At 37.6% G+C, this 23,061-nt stretch overlaps 4 protein-coding genes across 4 annotated transcripts in view; 2 read left to right on the forward strand and 2 right to left on the reverse strand.

Moving 5' to 3' along the window:
• Window positions 1–565: 565 nt before the first annotated feature.
• LOC106107065 (sucrose-6-phosphate hydrolase-like) lies at window positions 566–2,290 on the reverse strand. The gene has a single exon (XM_013287756.1). It carries the CDS (start codon window positions 2,256–2,258, stop codon window positions 795–797), a length of 1,464 nt encoding a protein of 487 aa, XP_013143210.1. The 5' UTR covers window positions 2,259–2,290; the 3' UTR covers window positions 566–794.
• An 8,346-nt stretch (window positions 2,291–10,636) lies between these two features.
• LOC106107186 lies at window positions 10,637–13,583 on the forward strand. Its single transcript, XM_013287918.1, has 6 exons — window positions 10,637–10,758; window positions 10,991–11,104; window positions 11,743–11,877; window positions 11,972–12,160; window positions 12,663–12,914; window positions 13,340–13,583. Exons 1-6 carry the CDS (start codon window positions 10,701–10,703, stop codon window positions 13,531–13,533), a joined length of 942 nt encoding a protein of 313 aa, XP_013143372.1. The 5' UTR covers window positions 10,637–10,700; the 3' UTR covers window positions 13,534–13,583.
• Window positions 13,584–13,755: 172 nt separating this feature from the next.
• LOC106107185 (lipase 3-like) lies at window positions 13,756–17,324 on the forward strand. Its single transcript, XM_013287917.1, has one exon. The coding sequence runs from the start codon at window positions 14,397–14,399 to the stop codon at window positions 15,858–15,860; it is 1,464 nt and encodes a 487-aa protein (XP_013143371.1). The 5' UTR covers window positions 13,756–14,396; the 3' UTR covers window positions 15,861–17,324.
• Window positions 17,325–17,845: 521 nt separating this feature from the next.
• LOC106106904 (forkhead box protein K1-like) overlaps window positions 17,846–23,061 on the reverse strand; it is a 37,635-nt gene continuing 32,419 nt past the window's right edge. The window contains exons 5-9 of the mRNA XM_013287562.1: window positions 22,995–22,999; window positions 22,179–22,273; window positions 21,652–21,748; window positions 21,084–21,189; window positions 17,846–19,870 (exon numbers count right to left, since the gene is read on the reverse strand). Of these exons, the coding sequence (XP_013143016.1) occupies window positions 19,838–19,870; window positions 21,084–21,189; window positions 21,652–21,748; window positions 22,179–22,273; window positions 22,995–22,999 (336 nt within the window). The 3' untranslated portion in view covers window positions 17,846–19,837. The remainder of the gene's footprint in view (window positions 19,871–21,083; window positions 21,190–21,651; window positions 21,749–22,178; window positions 22,274–22,994; window positions 23,000–23,061) is intronic.

Genomic DNA, 23,061 nt, shown 5'->3' on the forward strand with positions numbered 1-23,061 from the left:
CCAGTACATGGCCTGAATAAGCTGCAGGTATACGCATCTCAGCCACATGCAATATAAATCCATAATATGTAAATACATAAATAACATAAAATAAATTGCAATCCTTATCAACACTACAATTATGAATCATAAAAGTATATAAACACAAAATAATTAACAGAAATTTATTTATTTATTTATCAAGATAAACCAACAGGACAAAATTATGACACATACATTTTTACACAATACAATAAGTAACATGCAGATAATTTGTCCTATTTATAGGTTTACACGACATGCATAGAAAAGTAACAACAACAGTAACAACAGTAGACAGAATATGTTTTTATCGTATTTTTTTTTGAATCCAAAACGTAAAATTTTAATTAAATTTAAACGATAGTCTCTCGTAGATATTTATATACGTATCTAGTAACACAGGACAATTTACAATTGAACATGTATATGTCACCCCTAAAAGGGTATCCTATCCATTAATTGTGCCTCATTTACGTGAAAGCACATTCCCTTTGGCAAGACTATAAATTGTTCCATTAACATTTAACAACTTAGATGGATAATAAACTATCAAACGATATTTTATTAACAAATAAACAACAACACAACATAAAAGCAAAGAAATACTTACTAGTTCAAAAATCTATATCTAAAGTAATGAAAATAATAAACAAAGACTTTAAGAAATAAAAAATAAATTTACTCCTAAAATATTTACATAGCAACTTTTACAAAAAGTAATAAATAAATGTGTACAATAGATCACCAGAAATAATCACAGAAATCAATTTTGTTTACACGGGAAAGCTCTTTTTCAAATTGTATGCTTCTATTTCAATATCCTGAGAGCTCAGATTGATCATCTTCCAGCCTCCCAGCGGGTAGACTCTGCTGCTGAATACCACATCCCCAATACCACAGAACAGTTCTATAGAACTCGAGTCGAGGAAGATTCTCCATGAAGTCTCATTATTGGGCTCCCACTCCACTTGCCGCACGTCCTCAGCTCCTCGGTCAACCGACACTTTTCCCACTAATGGATCCCAACTGAGCACCACATAACCACCACCATTCCTCCCTTCAAGTTTAATCTCCACTATCTCATCAAAATCAGCTTCAATATTAATTTCAACGGCCTGCTCAAAGTCTACCTCCTCATTATACTCCAAAACATTAAGAATCGGAACACTTTGTCTAATATCCGCCATTCCGTCCACTGGTTTCATAATTATTTTATTTCCGACTAATTTTAATTCTCTTGCAATAGTCATCATGCCAGCCCAGCCGTCGACATCCTCAGGATGAGGTACCTCCCACATACTGAACCAGGACATCAGGTATCTCTTCCCATCGACTTCAGTAGTTTGAGCGGCGTAGAAGTCATGACCAAAGTCGATTTCCTGAAAAGGTACTTCCTGAACGAACTCGAACGTATCGTAATCAAAGGTACCGATGATGTATCCATTTTGGAATGTGTTCTTGTATCGATCTCCTTGCGGCGACAATCCTTGTGGCGACATTAGAAGAATAAACTTTCCATCCAATTCGAAGAAATCAGGACACTCCCACATGTAACCCATATCTCCTTGTGATTCCGCTAGAACCTTTAAAAATTCCCATTCTTTTAAATCTGTCGATCTGTACAGGAGCACTCTGCCTCTAAGATCGGTAGTCTTACTGCCGAGGATGACATACCAATGGTCGCCGTGTCTCCACACTTTTGGATCGCGGAAGTCAGGCGAGCCGTTGGGAGCCGACGGTAGAACAGGATTGCCATTATATTTGTTAAAATTCACTCCGTCGTCACTGTAGGCCAAGTATTGCGTTTCATTATAGAAGGGTTCCCTGTCGGAGATGATGTGAGCCGTGTACATGAGCACCATTGTGTCTCCATCTTGCACCGCACTGCCGGAGAAGCACTGCTCTTCATCAGGCAGAAGCGCGGTCGGTAGCTGATGCCAGTTAACCAGATCCGGACTCTTCACGTGGCCCCAGTGCATTGGCCCCCAAACGCTGTCGTACGGGTAGAATTGATAGAAAAGATGGTACTCTCCGTTGTAGTACGAGAATCCATTAGGGTCGTTCATCCATCCGACAGGTGGTGCGACATGATAGTGAGGCCTCCACCTTTGATTAATGTCGGGTATTTTATTTTCAATGTATCGTTCCAGTTCAGCTTTAGGGTCCTCCTCGCGGATACATTTGGCGGCCACGCTCACCGCCAAGCAGATCAGTATCAAATTCCGTGAGAGAGTCATGGTCGATGTCGTTGTGTATGAATGGGTCTGACTGTAAGCCTCGTTTTATACAAACTTCCTTGCAAATCTTTATCGCCACAGATAACATTATCTCCTCGAGTGTTTTGTTTGGCGTCCACTCGACTTACTGATACATCATTTCTAGTGTAAATTGCATTTTTACACTATGCTTATTCAGGGGGTATTAGATAATCTTACAAATATCATAACTGTGAAAGTTTAGATGGATGGATAGATGTTTGTTAGAGTTTGTAGCCAAAACTGCTGAACGGATCTGGACGAAATTTGGCAAAGATATAGAAGATATTCTGTAAGCACACATAGGCTAATTACTTTTATTCTTTTTAATACCATGCAGACGAAGTTGAGGCCGAAAGTTAGTGTAACATAATAAATACTGAAATGTTAAAAAAATGAATAATGTTTAAAAAAATAGGTATTGAGATTTTGTTATACTTGTGTTTATCCAAAGGTGTATCGTTCGATTAATTCGTGGGAATTCAATTTCACTCGCTTCCCGTTACATCAAAAGTGAAATGTAAACTTTGGGGTTTGTTGTGAGGCTTGCGGGGGGGGGGGCGCTTGTTTTCGGAATAATTAATTCGCCCTTTAATTAATTGGTAAAGTAATTGTAATTTGTTATCTATTCTAAAGAGATAAATAATTCCATTCATCCATCAATCTTAATTGTCATTTGTCTATCTATAATTCTATTATTCTCATAAAGAGAATTTTTTTTTTATTGTAATGAATAGTCTCAAAAACTACTGGGCCGATTTTAAAAATTCTTTGACCGTTAAAAAGGTGTTTTTTCTGTGAGTAACATAGGCTATGTTTTTAATGTTTCCTTAATTTCACGCACACCGAGTCGTGGGCGGAAGTTAGTTACATTATAAATTTACATTGTGATTGTTTGTGGTATTTTTGTCTTTACGTTATTGTTAATGGTAACATGACATAAATAGTTTGTATGTATTATCTCTTCTACGGCTTACGTTAAATGTCTTTGTTCTAAAGCTGTCTCAAACCTAAGTCACTAACCATCGAACTTCACTGGGATTTCAAGACCTCTTGTAAAGTGACTTAACTTAGCCACAATTAAACAAAGTTCTAAACATCTTTTTGGCAGCAAACAATGCATTGTAGAATTTAATTGTCAGGTTTAATTTTGTCTTACTGCGTTGGCGCAGCGACCCAAAGTGGGTCTTGGCCTCCGACACGAGAGAGCGCCAGCGTCGTCTGTCGACAAACAAATATACTGTATTCTTAAAAGTTATTTGTTAATCTGTGCTATTTATCAATACTGTCTATCTTTATTTAAAACAACAATATTGTAGGGAAATATAAAGAAACGGAAGGAATAGTGGGGTAGTTTTAAAAATTATGGCAAGGAATGGCTCGGGCGCTCGGTCGCCAACAAGCTCAGTACTTTTCTAGTCGTCACCACGGAACGTTCGATATCTTTACGTTGTCGTCTTGGAGTTTAGTTTGTGTGTTTTAAAGTAATTTACAAACAAGAAAATCATTTGTGTCGAAATTTCTTACACAAAGCTTAGTTAATCGGAAGATCTTTCTGCTTGTATCCAATGACTGACTCTAGTGAGTGTTTAGATACCAAGTTGTACAATTATTTACTCATTAATTTCAATACAATTTAATACATTTAATTTAAGATTACGTAAAAAAGGATATGAGGAAATAATAATGAAGATATGCAATTAGTTCGTTGTAATTCCCAGCTGACCTTTAGCCAATCAAAGATTACTTGAGATTCGAGTACAAATATTTTTAACATCTATCAAAACATTTAATGATATCCGTAACATAGCGTCTTGATGACGTCAATAGTTTATCATACAAATGTTATAAATGCGAAATTCTAGATGGATGGATGTTTGTTAGAGTTTCCCGCCATACCAGCTGAACGGATCTCAAAGGAATTTGCCATAGAAAAGCACAATCTGGAAATACATATAAGCCACTTATTATCGTTTTTTTTATAAATCCACGCGGACAGTGTTGCGGGTAAAATTTATAATAAATTAACATTGTTACAGTCCTAATTGAACAGTTCCATTGTTCAATTAAAACTATCGGTTAGATCTCAACGTCTGTTGGGAGCAATAATTGAATTAATTCCCAGAACATTCAATATCCAAAACTATGTGTTTTCGATTCTTGAAAGTACTGTAAACCGAGTTATAACATTTAAAGAGAAAAACTTTAAAATGTCTAAAATATATTAACAATGTATAACCTTGGAATGTGATCGTGTAAGATAAAACTGTTTGGTGATTTTGCTATACTTTTTGAGTTTTCTTATCTTAAGATAAGTCATCTGCATGGTCTACTTAACTCATGTCATATCTTCAGAGATGTCTTGTGTAATCTCTTTGCATATCTCTATTGTAGGTGGTTCTTAAAAATTTTAAATCATTCAAATAAATACCAGATGTGAATGTTATATCTATTTTTAATTAAAGGATCGAAATTAAAATTTGAAACAACATTTTTTATACAAAAAGGTGGCAAACGAGCAAGTGACCACCTAAATCCGCCAAAATGCCGAAGCGACCGCTGCCCATAGACATCCTTAATTGCAGATGCGTTGCCTACCCTAAATTGACGGAGGAAGAGACGCACATGAAGAGGATATTTCCCTTTCCTATGCGTCTCCTCCACCGTCAAATCCACTTTCCCATCGCTCCCTTATAAGAAAAAGGTGGGACGGGAAAGGGACTAAAATTGGGCCTAAATTTGTTTAGATTAAAATTGTGGCAGTATGCTTTGACAGTAATTTAGAACTTGGATGGCATTACAATAGTTGCTTAAACAAGATCACGTAAAATGTTTGACAATTTATATATAATTAGTTACATCATCCATACTAATATTATAAAGAGGAAAGATATGTTTGAATTTTTGCATGTATTGAAATAACTCAAAAACTACTGAGCCGATTTTAAAAATTCTTTCACAGTTTAAAAGCGATGTTACCAGTAAGAAAAATGTTTTTTATTATTTTTTTAATTTCACGCGAAGTCTCGAGCAACAGCTAGTTGTTAATATTATCGAAACTTACATAATGGAATATTTCATAACGTTTTCTCCGTTCGTGAAAATAAGTGGAGTGTACTTCAGTTGTAACGATACTTAGGAGTATACGTAAGCGTTTTAAGTGGCTTCTGTACAAATAATCAGGGACTTATTATTATGAAAATATATTTTATGTAATTAGTATGACGTGGCTGCTTTTTATTATAATTATGTCGTTAGTTACACAATCAATAAGTATATTGGAAGAAGTTTGAGAGTAGCCCCAGTGGTAGAGAAGGTAAGGAATAAAGGTTAACATGATATGGGCATTTAATGACTCGCATGTTACAAGGAGAACGTTAGTTATGAGTGTGAAGGTACACCGGTAGAGATAGACCTAAAAAGAGATGGATCGATTGCGTGAAATGTGATATGGTCAAAAAGGGAGTGATGACTGAGATGACGTATGATAGTTATGTGGAGGACAAAACCCTATTGAGCCACTATGGCATTAGGATAAGGAAGATGGTGATGATTAGTTACATTATCATAGTTAGACATCAGAACTGAGTATTTAGTTAGCTTAACTAAATAACATAACGTTATTGACAAATATCTTATGACAAAGCATTTCAATAACACAATAAATTCAACCACAAAACTGAATAATGTCTCAGAGGGTATTGCCAACTTTTATATCCAATTATGAATAAAAAGGTAATCAAGGAATGGATCCCCTGAACACATTGGGGAGCAGGTATTCATAAAACATGTCATCTTCATAAAGGCCGACTTGATGACTTGTACAACAAAGCCAGTTACGGCTCAATAAAACTTGTGAGCCACAGTGTAGCGAACGCAGCAACTCAACTAATATTTCAAGTCTAAACTATTTAATTTCGATTTTATACAACTGTTTTTCAATCTTCATATAAAATAAATAGATTTTTAAATATAATAATAGAAACTAGATGTTAAGTTAATAGAGAATAATAAATGGAAGTTATTTAGTTAATTAGATACTGAATTATTTACCCTGCATGGTATTAAAACTCTAAATAGGTCTTTGAAGTAGTAAATCGAATATCCTCAAGTAGCCCTTGTTGAAATTCCTAACTTCCACTTGAATAAGCAAACTGAAATTAAGTTATTTTACTTTCTACTATAATTTTTTAATACAACATAAGGTGGTAAACGAGCAAGCAGCCACCTGAATCCGCCAAAATGGCGAAGCGACCGCTACCCATAGACATCCGCAGTTGCACATGCGTTGCCTACCTTTATCCGACGGAGGAGGAGACGCACATAAAGAGGATATTTCCCCTTCCTATGCATCTCCTCCACCGTCAAATCCACTTCCCCTTCCCATCCTCTCCTTATAAGAAAATGGGGGTAAAGAGAAATGGACTTAAATTAGGCCTCCGGCACCACACTCATCGGACCAAACACGGAATTGCTTCCATTTCACGCCAGTTTTCTGTGTGGTCGTGGTATTACACCGGGTGAACCGGTCCATTCGTGCTAAGATATTAAAGCGGGCTCTACCACTGTTAAATAATAATAAAAAATTGGAAACAAAAGAGTGCAGTATGTTTGACTAAACTGTTGCACAATTGTTGTGCGATTGTCGATTGTTTCGCAGCCAATTCAACTTTCAAAGGAATCAAATCGAGACTAAATAGTTGTTCGATTGTTTAGACAAAGGTGTTACAGTTAGTCTATACTACTCGTAATAGTATAAAGATTAATGATTTGTTATTTTTTGACCGACTTCCCAAAAGGAGGTACACAATTCGTCTGTATGTTTTTGTTGAAATAACTCGAAAACTACTGGGCCGATTTCAAAAATTCGTTCACCATTAAAAAGCTACGTTATCAGTGAGTAATATAGGCTATACTTTTTATCATTTTTTTGCGTGCGAAGTCGCGAGCAACAACTCGTAGATAATATAATTAGATACTGTAGGTCTGCGGATATCGTGAAGCTATTACAGAACTCATCACATCCTTGTTATGACGCAAGAGAAGTCTGCAGTCTGCAGTCTGCAGGGACGAACACCGATATAAAGTTTCCTTCATTTTTATTCGAGTGAAATAAAAATGTTAAGATTGTTCCCCAGTGTACAAAGCTAAATATTGGCGATGTAACTAAATTAAGTTTTGTTTTAATTCAAACATATAGTTAGTATAAGGTTAACTCACATTGCTCCACTCGCCGCTCACCTCGGGCGATCCAGCAAGATAAAGATAAAAATTATCGCAATTCTGTCTTATTCCCGCTCAATCGGTGCCTTCGAGGTGCCGGGGAATAAACGGCGCGGCGCGGCGATCTTGATTCAGAACGGTGCCGGATAGGCGTAGAGTGGAGTAAAGCGCGTTAACCTTTACTTGCCTTACATTTTTTATTGGTAAATTATTACTGTCACATTTTTTCCTAGAACCACTAGTATTCATGTTTACTATGGTTGGTTTAAATCAGTCAGTACACAAAGCGGTTTCATTACTATATAAAACTATACATCTTTCAGTGTAGCAAAACCTTATTTTCAAGAGCAAACTGAAATAGCACACTTTAAACTTGCTTTACGAGCTTCTCTCCTCAGCGCAACGACAACTGCACTTGCCTCTGTCTCTCGGACATCGTAAATTTTACCGGTGAACATAAAAGTATTAACTGCTTTATATTAGTAATTATTAAAGTCATATAAACAGTATAGTTGTAGTAATATATCAGCAACGATTGAAAATTACACAGTTTATCTATATTTGTCCCTACAAAGGTAAGGCCGATGAAAGTATGGATAGATTGAGTTAAGAAAGGTTAGGGTTTAACAGTGGTAGAGCCCGCTTTAACATCTTCGCATGAATGGGCCGGTTCGCCCAGTGTAATACGGCGGAGGCAATTCCGCATTTCGTCTGATGAGTATGGTGCCGGAGGCCTAATTTTAGCCCTTTTCCCTTTCCACCCTTTTCTTAAGAGGAAAGGATGGGAAGGAAAAGTGGATTTGACGGTGGAGGAGGATAGGAATGGGAAATGTCCTCTTTATGTGCGTCTCCTCTGTCAATTAAGGGTTGCAACGCATCTGCAAATGCGGATATTTATGGGCAGCGGTCGCTTTCCATTTCGGTGGATTCAGATGGCCGCTTGCTCGTTTGCCACCTATATTATAAAAAAGGGAGTGAATTCAGATGTGACGGCTGATAGAGATGTATCAGCCGTCATATCAGATGTATGAAGAATAGTAAATTAATAAATACTATGCCGGCTCTCTGTAAGGCTGCCTATGATCAAACATATAGTCTACATACTTGTTACTTCCGTACTTTGTACCTTGAATTTCGTTATTTTACATACATAATCTAATAGATGCAGGAAATCACTTAAATTTGTATTCAAAATTGTAATTTTAATCACAGTTTGGAAGATCTTTATGAATTACACAACTTTACATTAATTATGAAAATTGTTAGCTTTGGAATTGTTCTTCAGTTCAGTAACGAGTCCGTTTCCACGACTTTTAGCAGTTTCCAAGTCGTTACGTTTAAACAACTCCAGTTTCTGAACTCTCGTTAAATAAACATGGCTCCGGCAAATCTCAATCGGAAGCTGATTTTGTAATTGAAATGTTATGTGATCTAAAGTTTGAATGAATGCTTTAAGATCTCATGGATGGGTCAATAGTCTTTAAGTCGCATCGGTCGTCAGCCAACGCTCCAGGAGAAGCGGATGGCGGACCAATGAAAACGGATGCTTGTAGAGTAACAAATATTTTATAGGTATATTAGAGCATGGTTATTAAAATGTTGTCCGATTTATAAATGAACTTACAAATTGTTTAAGGTCATCATCGTAAATTCGAATCTTTAGATGGATGGATGTTATAACTTGTAGCCTAAACTGCTGAACGGATTATCAATGACATTTGGCATAGTTGTAGAGTCGCAGGCAAAAGCTAGTAGTACATAACATAAGAAACGTCATATACAGATTAAAGCAGTTCTTGACCCTCTTATCGGCTGCTGTGTCAAGTGACATAAATATATATGTCACCGTAGAGAATAAATAAAGTTTATCATAATAACGAAAAATAATTGTTGTGTATGGGACTAGTTTATCTATACTAATATAATAAAGCGTAAACACACACTACTTTGTGGCGTAAGATGTCAGCAATCACAGCATATTTTGGAATAATTCCTACTTCGATGAGAAGCCCTACACTTACGTCACGCTATAGGCTATATATTTTCACGCTCTTAAAGTTAGGGGGTAAATAAATTGGATAAAAACCCTTATGTGGGAAAGGGACCATAAGCTACAATTGCCAACATCAAGGAAGTAAGATTGCCATAGTTTGGCATCATGTCATGTCATTGACATTTGCAATTGATAATTTGACACATGTAAACAATAAAATAAAATTTTCATAAATTCATGTGGATGAAATCGCACGGGAACAGCTAGTAATAATATAATTACGGATTTCATAAACCGGGAGTAGCATAAACAATAAATTAAATTTATTAATATAATATCACATGAAACACTACATTTATTAAGCACTACTCTACTGTCCTTGTGAAGATTAACGCAATTTTAATTTTTTTAAATAGTTCACATTAGGATTGTAACCGAGGCCATTTTAACGCATGCGGATGCGGATGCGGATGCGGAGGCGAAGGACTTCACCTGTGCAGAAGCGGAGATTAATTAAAGCGGAAGGGGAGGTCAATAATAAAATGTGAATTGCGATTTTTTAAAGAAATAAAAACTAAAACTATGTAAATTCAAAATACAGATTGGTACATAATTACAAGATACAGTTTATAGCAAATGTAATGTATAAAAATTATAGTAAGTTGACCTAGCACGTCGAAGCGGGCTGCACAAATGATACCTAATCGTCCCATTCGCGTTAAAGACGTAAATTAACCTCCGTTAAACTCCTTATAAGACATAAGCAGAGTTAACATTTCTTGCGGAAGTTCCGCACTTGCGGATGCGGAAGCAAAGTTCCGTTACAACCCTGGTACAAGTACACAACGCGATCTGACGTCTCTACGCATGCGCAAATCATGAACATCAGTTCATAAAATTGTTAGTAAGTCTCTTTTACTACGATACTAACATACGTATAAGTTAGTAGAATATGTATAAAAACATTATACAGGGTGACTCTTAAAGAAGCGAAAAGTATGTTGCCCGACCCTCTATAGTTCTAAGTTATTTATTTTTTTGTAAAAATATAATGCTATACGAGTGAAGCCGCACGGTAATAGCAGGTTAAAATATTAATAACTTCTGTTGATAAGATGACATTATATCTTATGAATACTTTGCAGAATTTCTTACAGTAAGAGTTCTCAGTCGGTTACAAATTTACTGTGTTATAGTATTTTATTACGATGTCTATCAAGATTTTTCTAACTTTATTTGTAATATTTAGTTCCAAATCCATCCTAGGTAAGTTTTGTACAAACATGTAGGCGTTTCCTACATTTTATTAGTAATAGTTATATGATTTATTGGTTTTGTCTTATGTTCTGTGAACGCAGTATGTAATTGAGATGTTTTCTGGATTTACTAAGTCAAAGGACAATTTGTATCCATAATAGTGCATAACCTCAAACTGCAATAATTATTGTTAACAATCAAGTTATGTTAAATCCATATAAATCTTTTCTAATTTTCATAGAATCGAAAGAGTATCGCTACGACTATAGGTATATCTCTGATATTGATGGTTGGATAAAAATACATTTGTTTCCCGCAAAATGGCAGGACGCTCGCCTCCGTTGTCAATTAGAAGGTGAGTTGTTTATTCGTATAACATCACTTATATTCATGGATCTATAACATAACTTCTCATCATCATCATCATCAACTTATGGAGCGTCGGCACAGTATGTGCTGCTCTTCCAAACATCTCTATAACATCACTTCTATTCAGGGATAAATCGCATGTAACAAGAAGGATGTTAGTTGAGTATGGTACACCGGTAGAGGTAGACCTGGAAAGAGATGGATGGATTTCGTGAAAGGTGACATGACTAAGAAGGGAGTGATAACTGAGATGAAGGATGATAGTTATTTGGAGGACGAAAACCCGACGTGCCTATCTTACGGGAGTATAATAAGGTAGGGGAGATGATGAACTTCTTTTCTAACAACATTCTTCACAGTATAAGTGCGGTTAGGTTAAGTACACAGGTACTCTCACATAGCGCAAAAGGGTGGAAAGGAAAAGTGACCAAAATTAGTCCTCCGTCACCACACTTATCGGACGAAACGCGGAATTACTGCCACTTCACGCCTGTTTTCTGTATGGTCGTGGTATTACACCCGGCGAGCCGGCCCATTCGTCCGAAGATGTTAAAGGGGCTTTACCACTCTTGTTTTTAATACTTGTTTCTTATATGATCCATTCTATGGTTGTTTTGTCTATAGGCGCAGTGCTGGCGTCACCAGAAACTCCAGCGTTAGCGTTGATTTTAAAGTCAATGGCGGCAGAGCGTTTCCCGTGCGGCTTGTACACAGGAGTCCACGCGACATTCTCGCCAGGAGACTACTTCTCTGTCGAAGGTAACTTGTGACTTTATACAGGCTTACATTTCTAACTAACAGAGTCTAGTCAAATATTAGAATACTTGCGATGTTATCATTTTTATCATTCCAGGGACACCTATTGCAAGAATGCCGATAGAATGGGCCCCTAATGAACCGGACAACCACGAGGGCAAAGAAGAGTGTATAATCCTGCAAGGTAACGGCACTGCCGCTGATGTTGTATGCACGGACTTGTATCCCTACGTGTGCTACAGGAGGAGCCCAGTAACATTAAATGAATGTGGCAGCGTTGACCCGGGTAAGTAATCATTAAGTTCTGTGCAAACAATTTCTTACTTCAAAATTTTCTCAAAATTATACCGTAAAATATAAAAGGAGGTACGAAAATTTATGTTCCACGCAGACAGAGCCATGTGATAATCATCGTTAGTAAGCAACAAATAATGTTCCTTATGTGCGAACTTTAATCTATCGTACTTCGTTCTAATATTATAAATGCGAAAGTTTAGCGAACTTCGATGAAATTTGGTATAGATGTAGAGGATAGTCTGGAAGAGCACATAGGCTACTCGCTTTTGTTTCTTTTTTAATTACGCGCGGACTGAGTCGCGGGCCAAAGCTAGTAATGTTATAAAGAGGAAAGATTTCTATTTTCTATGTAATTCTATGTAATTCTTACACCATTAGAAAGGTAACTTAACAGTAATGTATGCTATACTTTATAACTCTACGCGACAAAGTCACAAGTAATAGCCAATCACTTTATAAATTATTTTTCAAGTAAATCGTGATCCTTGCAGAATACCATTACGATTCAAGAACTGGCTCCTGCTATAAGTTCCACGACGTGGGCAAGAGCTGGTCGCGCGCGTTCATGGCATGCGCGTCTGAGGGAGCCTACCTCGCTATCATCAATAGCAACGTGGAGGCGAACGCGCTTTCTGGGTTGTACGGCAAATATCCAGATTACCAAATCAGCGGGAAAGTAAAACACGCAGCACACATAGGTTTTCTCAGCTGGGGAGACATTGGCACTTGGACAACTATCCATGGTTTGTTTGAATTGTACTCGTACTTATTTCAGTCTTACATTAGTTGTCGTCCGCGACAGTTCGCCCGTTACCTCTTACATTCCGTGAGTTTTGTCCTAGGTGTTAAAATGCCGAACCAGTTTCGATTATTGTGACATGAAAAAGAAAGTAACTAAGACACAAAGACGCAGTTCAAAGAACAAGGCAGACCAATGGTTGTAGTAAGGAATCATTTTTTATTCCAAAGAGAGTGTTATCATTTTGTGGTCTAAATTTTCATTCTTTGACCAGTCTTTTGAGTATTACATGTTTCTCTAGGGATTGTATGCAACTGCTCTCTTCATTCACCCACTTCCCGGCGTCGCTTATGCAAAGGATATCGAAGGTTTACTAAATAAAAATCACTACGCATATCTATTGTATAATAAGACTTGTAATTTGTTTAGGACAATCTATCAAAGCAGCGGGCTACTCGAAGTTCGCAAAAGGTCAGCCGGACTCTCCGGATGTCACTCCATGCGGGGGAATGTTCAGGAACGGGGAACTGGACGACTTTTCATGCCAGGCCACGGGACCTTTCATTTGTGAGAAAACCCCAGACAGTCTGTATGAAAATGCAATCAGGCTGAACCATTTATAGTTTAAGAAAAAAATTACCTACTGCTGTGAATAAACGTATTGGGAAAATTATGTATTGTTTTATTATTTTTAAATATTAGAATCATAGGACGCCATCTACTTTCCGATACTTCCTTGTCGCATCTGCACAGATAAAATCAATGAAATAAATTAAACACTTTCTTGACACTCCTTACATGTTCTTTTTTATATTTCTTCACGCATTCTTAACTCACTCTAGGTAGACAGGAACAATCTCCCCGGGAGGCTACCCATAAAAAGGTTTTCGAAAAAAAGTTGTAGAATCAATGTTGTTTCGAGGTTACGAAAAATTTATAGCTCATCACGTGCTTAATCACGTGGGCGCCACATGCCTTGCGGTCGGCTGCGGTACATAAATAGCCCCCAGGTATTACTTCCCTGTAGACACATATGGATACTTTGCATTATTAACACGTTATTATAAATACAAATATTGACACTACTGCAACGTATATTCTGTTTTCGATGAATTTAAATTGAATTTATTTATATTATAAAAAAACTCCAATTCCATATTTTTTCTTTGTCGCACATGCACATGATATGATATATCCGTTTCTTTGCATCTTTGTGGTTACAGTAAAGTTACACTTCGGTTCCGTAAACAAGACTGTACGTACCTTTATATCTATATCTACGTAATCAGGCGGCGCGCCGGCAAAAAATTGTGATAAAATACAGTTTCATGTAAATTTGTAATCGCGTAAAAATCCAAATGACGCACAGCACTCAACGAATTATCGCATCCAGTCGGTCGACCTCACACCGACGGGTCAGCGTAAATTATTCTCAATCGCGTATCATAGAGAAGCGACAGTTCCCACAGCGAGAGCACTCGGTGCGATGTACACAACGCTCGTTTATTTTATTTTCTTGTCCGGAGTGACGTCATTCTCGACGACCCTCAACCTGAGCGATTTCTTCGCCGACCAGTCGCACAACTTCATAAACTTCCTCGAGGAGCGCGGCAACGAAATGGAGGAAGCATTCTCTTCGAGCTACGCGCGCGCAATGAAGATGAAGAACTCCTTCGACAGCTACGTGGAGGAGCAGCAGAACAAGATTAGCACCGAGATAAACAGCTACATAGAGAACGTAAAGGACCGCGGCCAACAGCTCGCGAACTCGTTCTCGTACGTGCAGACGCAGGATGCGGCGGACGCGCTACCCGCCCCCGACGCCGCGCTCACCGTGCCCGCGCGGATCGCACGCCTCGGGTACAATTGTGAAACGCACACCGTCATCTCTCAAGGATACGTCTTGAACTTGCACAGAATTCCCTACTCGAAAGGCGGCGGCAACATTTCGTCTAAAACAGTTTTGCTCCAGCACGGTCTCTTCGCCAGCTCCGCTGACTGGATACTCAACGGGCCGAACAAGGCGCTAGCATATGTGCTGGCCGACGCCGGCTACGACGTATGGATGGCAAACGTCAGAGGAAACGTGTATTCCGCGGAACATACCTCGCTCAAAAGAAATACCAAGTCGTATTGGAATTTTTCGTGGCATGACATCGCGCTATACGACGTCCCTGCAGTTATAGACTACATAATGAAACTAAAGGGGGAAGACACGCAGATTACATACATTGGCCACTCAATGGGCAGCACCATTCTGTTTGCAATGTTAACCCTGCGACCCGAGTACAACAGAGTGCTGACTGCGGGGTATGCTCTAGCGCCGGTCGCCTTCATGTCGGACATAAAGTCACCTATAAAGGCACTCGCGCCACTGGCGAGCAACGTGGCGCATATGGAGATGCTGTACGGTTCCCACGAATTTCTTCCAAAGAATTCAATGTTTGGAAAACTCGTAACTTCATGCAGTATCGAATACGCCGACCACAAACTGTGCAGGAACGCTGTCTTCCAAATTTGTGGCGAAAACGAGAAACAATACAACGAGACACTAATGCCGGTGTTTATGGCACACTTTGGTGCGGGAACATCTTGGAAGACGATTGTTCACTACGCCCAGGAAGTCGTAGCCAAAGGGAGGTTCCAATTCTTCGACCTCGGTCCATGGAACAATAAAAGGATTTATGGTGCGGAAACTCCTCCTGAATATGACTTGAGTAAAATAACGTTACCTATAAAATTATTCTGGGCTCAAAACGATTTATTATCTACGGAGATGGATGTGAAAAAACTGCAGGACCGGCTGCCGGCGACCACGGACGTCTACCTCGTGCCCGACCCAAAGTTCAACCACTTGGATTATCTGTGGGCGATCGACGCGCCATCTTTACTTAACAATGAGATTTTAACATCCCTGCAAAAATCTTTTAATAATTTTACAAACAATTAAGTTTTATATTCAATTAATTTATTTCTTAATTAGTGCGAGCAGAAACGCGCGGTTAGTATTGATTTTTTACTTTAAATAACTTATTATTTTAGTAGTTTGTAAAGTTCCACGTTAGTGTAATGAATTAAATTGTTATTTATTTACTTATTTTATACGCTAGTTCTATAGTAAATATGCAAATATCTGAATCAACAAAAAAAAAGCTTTTAGAACCGGTAAAAATGAATATCGATGGCAACATTACTCACCTTGAATTAATGGTTATTTTTTTATTCTGTAGTACAAAATGAATTTACATTATGTGCTTTATAAATTAGTTAGTTGTACATTACCCTTATTAGTTGTTGACCGACTTCCCAAAAGAAGGAGGTACTCAATTCGTCTGTATGTTTTTTTTTGTTGTGAAAATACGAAAGGATCTTGTGAGTCACCGTTAAATATCAATTAAATTGTTTTAATCTGTGTTAATTTTTCGAAGGTTAAATAAAACGAAACGTGAAAGGAGATAAAATACGTTTATTTCTTAAAATTTGTCAATAATATATCATAGACAGATAGATACCAGCGTATCATCTATACACCGAATGCGGTCCAACAAACAAACAAACTAAATGGTCACCGTGTCGCTGCGTCCGCGGGGCGGAAACCGACCTTGCGCCTTCGACACAAGTCGACATTGCCTTGCCACTGTCCCCGCCTCCGCCCCACGAACACAAACACTATACGGCATTTTCAATGCCACAATAAGCAACTACTGAAAATATATCGCCCGGACTCGAAACTTATCTAAACAAATTCTTTCAGCCGATACGTTTTGATATACACGCAAGCCTGTCTTTACACCATTGACGTCTTTGTGCGAAGCGCTTTGAAATAGAACATCAAAATAGCTTTTGAACATAATTTACTTTAAAACTTTTACTAAATATTAATATTTCGGTACCTATATTAAATATAGAAACTATACATTTTGGTATTTCAGTAGAACATTTGAAACAAATAATATTATACAAACTTTTAAATCGCTTCACACAAAAACTTATCACCCGTCAAAATCATGCATATTTCTACAAACGTATATATAATAATTTAAAGATATAAATAATTTTTAATCTGAGATTCATTGCCGGGGAATGTTTATAAGATATTTACAAATTATAGGATTGACACAAATACATTCGAAGGCAAAAAAATATTAAAATTAATCATTTAAATTTCTTTGTATATTTATATAGTGGAAACAACTTTATTAAAAAAGTCAATTCCTACTTTAAACAGATAATTTTTAAGTGTTTCCTTCACGTTATGTCATCCGCCATTTTGTGGCGGCCATCTTGGATATATGACAAGAACGCTAATGGAATTGAACCATACGCCAATATGGCTGAAGTAACATTTATTAATGAAAAGATATTTTATATATTACTAGCTTTCGCCCGCGACTCCGTCCGCGTGAATTTAAAAAAAATATACATAGCCTATGTTACTGACAACGTAGCTTTTAAATGGTGAAAGAATTGTTGAAATCGGTCAATTAGTTATTTCATTACAATCAAACAGTTTTCTCTTTACATTTGTATGATAAGATTTTGACGGAGATGTAAAGTGTAAGACAGATAACCTCTAAAGCCTCTCACTAGATAAAATTCACATATATTTTAAATGCTAAAATATATCTACGGTGCGGCACTGCTGTGCTTTTTACACTATCTATCTGAATTACATATACCTACGTTATTTTACTTTTACAATTATATTATCATATTATACTTCGTATTTATATTTTTACACCTAAACCAATGTTGTTAACAAAAAAAGACAATTCCGTCTATCCCTACATCACATATTACCGTTACAACTTGTAAATGTTACACAATATATAATTTCATCTTAATTTATATAATGTATTAAATTTTATTGCACATTATGGCGTTCACGATAATCCCAAACTTTTGGTAGGTTAGCTGAAATTTGATCGACAATTCTTAACATAAATAAAGCTTAATTATGAATTTATCAACTAGATTAAACATTTAAATGATAGAACCATTTATTTTAGCTTTGGAAGCAAAACATTTTGACGAAAATTTGGGTTATAATTCAGAGGAGATATAAAAGATAATGTCGGGACTCGGATATTACAGCAAAATAAATTTCAATATAACTTTTTGAGACATAACCAATATATTACACCGAATACTAAAAGGCTCTGATATAATAACTGAAAATATATATATATCTCGCAATTATTTCTCATAGAATTAACTTTTCCAAACAAAGTTTTGTTACTGCGAAATACCCAAAAGATTATTGAATTTTAAACAGAAAAATATATCATCTACATTATGTTCATACACCTGTCATTTTGAGCATTTAAAATATAACTACCTACCTAAACATTGCGAAAAACTAAAGGAACTTGTGTTGTACAGTCACGGCAAACCGCGGTGATACATTTTCAAAAATATCTCTTAGAAAATCAGCTAGCAGTGAATTAACAAAGGGTAATAATAAAAACCAATTAACATCAGTTATTTTCATCCAGACACATTTAGTAGCTGCGCCCTATTGTTTTTTTCACCGCCAAATTCCCCGACTGTACTTGCATGTAGACAACGGCCGCTCAGTAATACCATTAAGCATTTGTTAGTCTACCTACATTGTACGATGACACGCAAATATGGACCTTAGGGGTACACAAATAAGAACTATTTTTGTTCAAGCACGGTACTAAACTTGCGTCTAAATCTGCGAATTTAACCTATGGGGTAACGGATGTAGTTAGTTTACACTTATATTTCCATCTATCGATTATATAAGATATATTATGCTTATATATAAATATTTGTATATCATAGACTTAAAAAAGTTATGCGGTATGTCTCAAAATACATTGTTTCAATTTAACACCTTATTCGAGATTATTATTGTTTTTTTTTTTCTAATTAAAGTATACTTTACATGCCTTTATTTAAATATGAAAATTTTACATTCCAAAGAGTAAATGTATTGAAGATTTAGTTTAGCTAAGTTTCTACTTTTTTTTTCTATGATAGATTTTTCTATGACTGAAAATCAGTATTCCTAGAGCGAATAAATTTTACTACATTCTTAATGAATTTTGATAAAATAATATATATGTCTGCCTTTTCTATCTTTCGTGTATTGTTCGGAGACCGATAGGTTACTTTTCTGCAAATAAGCTCTTAAAGAAAATAAAATTTCTACCTACACTTTTAGAGCTCACGCTGGTCCTTCGAGTCCTGAGTTATATCCCCCGATAATTCCAAAAGAACTTTTTTTTAATTTCATAAAACAAGAAACGTACTATAGAATAATTCTCGTAAATTTTGTACACTGGATAAATCGTAATTTCAAAACTTTTCCTCAATATTTTCTCATTTGTCAAAAATCTAAATGTCATATTCCTAACAATGATAATGTCAAATTGACAAATCTGTCAAACTTGACATTAATTCATAAATGTCCAATAGATTTATTAGTTTCTTTGACGAAACAATTTTATTTTTGTGAAACAAATACCATTTGATATTTACCGTTTAATGTCTCGGAAGGTACAGTCAGCCTCAAAAGCGACCTAAAACATACAGAACGAACAGATCGCTAATCTTACACTAAGCGGGTACTGAATTGTACTTATATATGAACAAAAACTGCGTGGAATCAACAAAATCCACATCACACCGAACGAAGGAAACTCAATCCGATCATTTAGTGCATTTCGGCTAAATGTATTTGAAGCTGACTATATTTGACAATGTAAAACGTCCAACCGGGCCGAGTCGCGGCTCACACTATATACAAACTAAAAAAAAACCGACAGAAAAACGAGGAAATGCGCTACTGCATTGCTTAAACTTAAATGTACCACTCGTAACAACACTTTATTCTTAGCACTGTAAAGTTCAATATTCGCCGCTGTATTATTGCTTAGTGTTGGAGTCGCGTCGCCCGCGTCAGTACGCGCGCCGCTCCTCCATCTCCGACAGCTGCAACACCACAATTTATTTACTTTAAAGTTAGCAAACGAGCAGGCCATCTGAATCCGCCAAAATGAAGCGACCGCTGCCCATACACATTCGCAATAATGGATAAGTTGCCTAATCAACGGAAGAGGAAATGGATAAAAATGAGCATATTTTCCCTTACTTATGCTCGTCCTCCAGCGTCAAATCCACGTTCTCTTCATGGGAAGGGTACAAAGGGAAAAATATAGCCGTTGTTACTCAGCGATAACGTAGCTTTTGAATGGTGAAAGAATTTTTGAAATCGGCCCAGTAGTTTTTGAGTACTTGCAATACATACAAAAATCAAATAAATACAAATCTTGCTTCCTTATAATATTAGTATGGACTACTAGACTACTATCTTCGCACGAATGGGCCGGCTCGCCCGGTGTAATACCACGACCACACAGAAAACAGGCGTGAAGTGGAAGCAATTCCGCGTTTCGTCTGATGAGTGTGGTGCCGGAGGCCTAATTTTGGTCCCCTTCCCTTTCCTTTCCACCCTTTTCTTAAGAGGAAAGGATGGGAAGGAAAGGTGGATTTGACGATGGAGGAGATGCATAGGAAGGGGAAATGTCCTTTTTAAGTGCGTCTCCTCCTCCGTAAACTAAGGGTAGGCAACGCATCTGCAATTGCGGATGTTTATGGGCAGCGGTCGCTTTTCATTTCGGTGCATTCAGGTGACCGCTTGCTCGTTTGCCATCTTATATTATTAAAAAAACAAACAAATAACGCATAATTGGTAATATAAGCGAGTGGCCAATGATTAGCAGGCAGAGTAGTCAATAGGCAGATTCTAGGTGACAGAGTCTAGTGAATAGAGTAGTCAAAGGACAATACGCAGTGGGCAGAGTCCATTGGGTAGTGGTCAATAAGTAATGGTCAGTGGAAAGTGGGCAAGCCAAAAGTCAATATTTAGTGAGCAGTGGTGAACAGTCAATGAATATCCAGTATAGCAGTGTCTAATATACAGTCAGTGGCATGGTAAGTTGGCAGTAGTCAGTTGGCAGTGTGGGTAGTAGTTAGTAGGAAGTAGTCAGTGGGCAGTGTGGGCAGTGGGCAGTAGGCAGTGGGCAGAAGTCAGTAGGCAGTGGACAGTAGGCAGTGTGGGTAGTAGTTAGTAGGGAGTAGTCAGTGGGCAGTGTGGGCGGTGGGCAGTGGGCAGTGGGCAGTGGGCAGTGGGCAGTGTACGCACGTGGTGGTGCTTGGCGCGCTTGTGCGGGGGGTCGTCGGGCGCCTCCTCGATGACCAGCTCCCCGCCCAGCGCCGCGCAGCCCTCCTCCCCGCCGCCGTAGCTGCCGCTAAAACACATACATTTTACATTTATAGATTGCTTCAAATTCAAGTTACTTTTGTATAGAACTTGAATACAATATTTCGATACATGACAAGAAAACTCACTAATCTCACTCATCGATTCTAATTGTTTCTTGGTAGTTACATTTATTTTAGTATTTTATGTGGGGTTAAATCCGGCTACTCAGAATAAGCAACAAACGAACCTACTCCTTCGAGCCGGACTAAAGTGTATATATCGAGAGTGTAAAATATAGAGGAATAATTCCATCTTACATTACAAACGCGACAGTTTAGATGGATGAATGTTTGTAAGTCTGTAGCCTAAACTGTTTAACGGATCTCGATGAAATTTGTATACTTTTGTTTTAATTTCTTTAAATTCATGCGGGCGTAGTCGCACGTGAAAGCTATGCTATAATAGACAACTTTAGTGTGAGTTTAGTATATAAGCTGTAGGTACTGACGAGTAGTAGGGCGAGTGGTGCAGCAGCACGGCGGGCGGCGCCTCCTCCTCCTGCAGCGGCACCAGCCCGCCAGCGCCGCGCCCCACCACGTACTTCTCTGAGAACACACACTTTCTTAACATTCATATCTATACTATAATAAAGCTTAACAGAACACAATTCTTCGTTATACAAGATGTAGTCAATTACAGCATATTTTTGAATAGTTCTCTTTAAAAAAAAAACCCTATATTTATGACAAGCTAAAGGATTCATTCACGCTATTTAATTTGGAAAACGAATAAATTCAAACAAAAATCACGCAAGAAAGTAAGAAGAACTATGACAATAGCAGCAAAGAGGGAAGATTGCCATAGTAATGATCATTTAAGCATATGAATGTTGTCATTGCAAATAAAAGTTTTACGGAATACACACAATAAAAAAAATAATATGCGGATGAAGCCGCGCGGGAACAGCTAGTATACCGAGAATTGTCAATTTACGTCATTAAAGTCTCATGTAGAAACATATGAATGGATTGTTACCCTCTCTCTCACCACCAGCTCCGTTGGTGACGACCGTCATCACCAGCCCGCTGCCGCTGGCGCTGTACGACAGCCCGTGACCTGCACACATCGCACTTTACTAACAAATAGTTAACAGTGGTAGAGCCCGCTGTAACATCTTCGCACGAATGGGCCGGCTCGCCCCCAGTAATACCACGACCTCACAGAAAACAGGCGTCAAGTGGAAGCAATTCCGCGTTTCGTCCTGATGAGTGTGGTGCTGAAGGCCTAATTTTAGTCCCTTCCCTTTTCACCCTATTAAGAGGAAAGGATGGAAAAGAAAAGTGGATTTGACGCTGGAGGAGACGTATAGGAAGGGGAAATGTCCTCTTTATGTGCATTTTCTCCTCCGTCAACTAAAGGTAGAAAACGCGTCTGCAATTGCGGATGTCTATGAGCAGCGGTCGCTTCCCATTTCGGTGGATTCATGTGGCCGCTTGCTCGTTTGTCACCTTATGTTATTTAAAAAAATATAACAAACAGGTAAATATTCAGTCAAAATGTATTTAAACAATGCACATTTTACTTATCTTACAAATTCATAAATGTAAATGTTTGGATGTTTGTTAGAGTTTGTAGACTAAACTGGTGAACGGATCTGGACGAAATTCGGCATAGATGTAGAGGTTAGTCAGAAATAACACTTAGAATACTTTTGTTTTTCTAATTCCAAGCAGACGGAGTCGGAGGCCAAAGCTAGTCTATTTATTTGATTGTAATGAATAGATTCAAAAACGACTGGGCCGATTTTAATAATTGTTTCACCGTTAGAAAGGTAATTTATGTGTGACAAACATAGCCTACATTTTTTTCATTCCTGTTTATAATTTTTAAATTTCACGCGGACGAAGTCTGGTCTCAA

This window comes from Papilio polytes, unplaced genomic scaffold, assembly GCF_000836215.1.
Source record: "Papilio polytes unplaced genomic scaffold, Ppol_1.0 DF822067.1, whole genome shotgun sequence".
Taxonomy (NCBI): domain Eukaryota; kingdom Metazoa; phylum Arthropoda; class Insecta; order Lepidoptera; family Papilionidae; genus Papilio; species Papilio polytes.

Bases quoted from the DNA above. Each gene is read 5' to 3' on its own strand.
- LOC106107065 (XM_013287756.1), bottom strand. From the start codon at position 2,258: ATGACTCTCTCACGGAATTTGATACTGATCTGCTTGGCGGTGAGCGTG.
- LOC106107186 (XM_013287918.1), top strand. From the start codon at position 10,701: ATGTCTATCAAGATTTTTCTAACTTTATTTGTAATATTTAGTTCCAAA. The intron at 11,878-11,971 runs GTAACTTGTGAC...TTATCATTCCAG, and splicing joins AGACTACTTCTCTGTCGAAG to GGACACCTATTGCAAGAATG. The intron at 12,915-13,339 runs GTTTGTTTGAAT...TAATTTGTTTAG, and splicing joins CACTTGGACAACTATCCATG to GACAATCTATCAAAGCAGCG.
- LOC106107185 (XM_013287917.1), top strand. From the start codon at position 14,397: ATGTACACAACGCTCGTTTATTTTATTTTCTTGTCCGGAGTGACGTCA.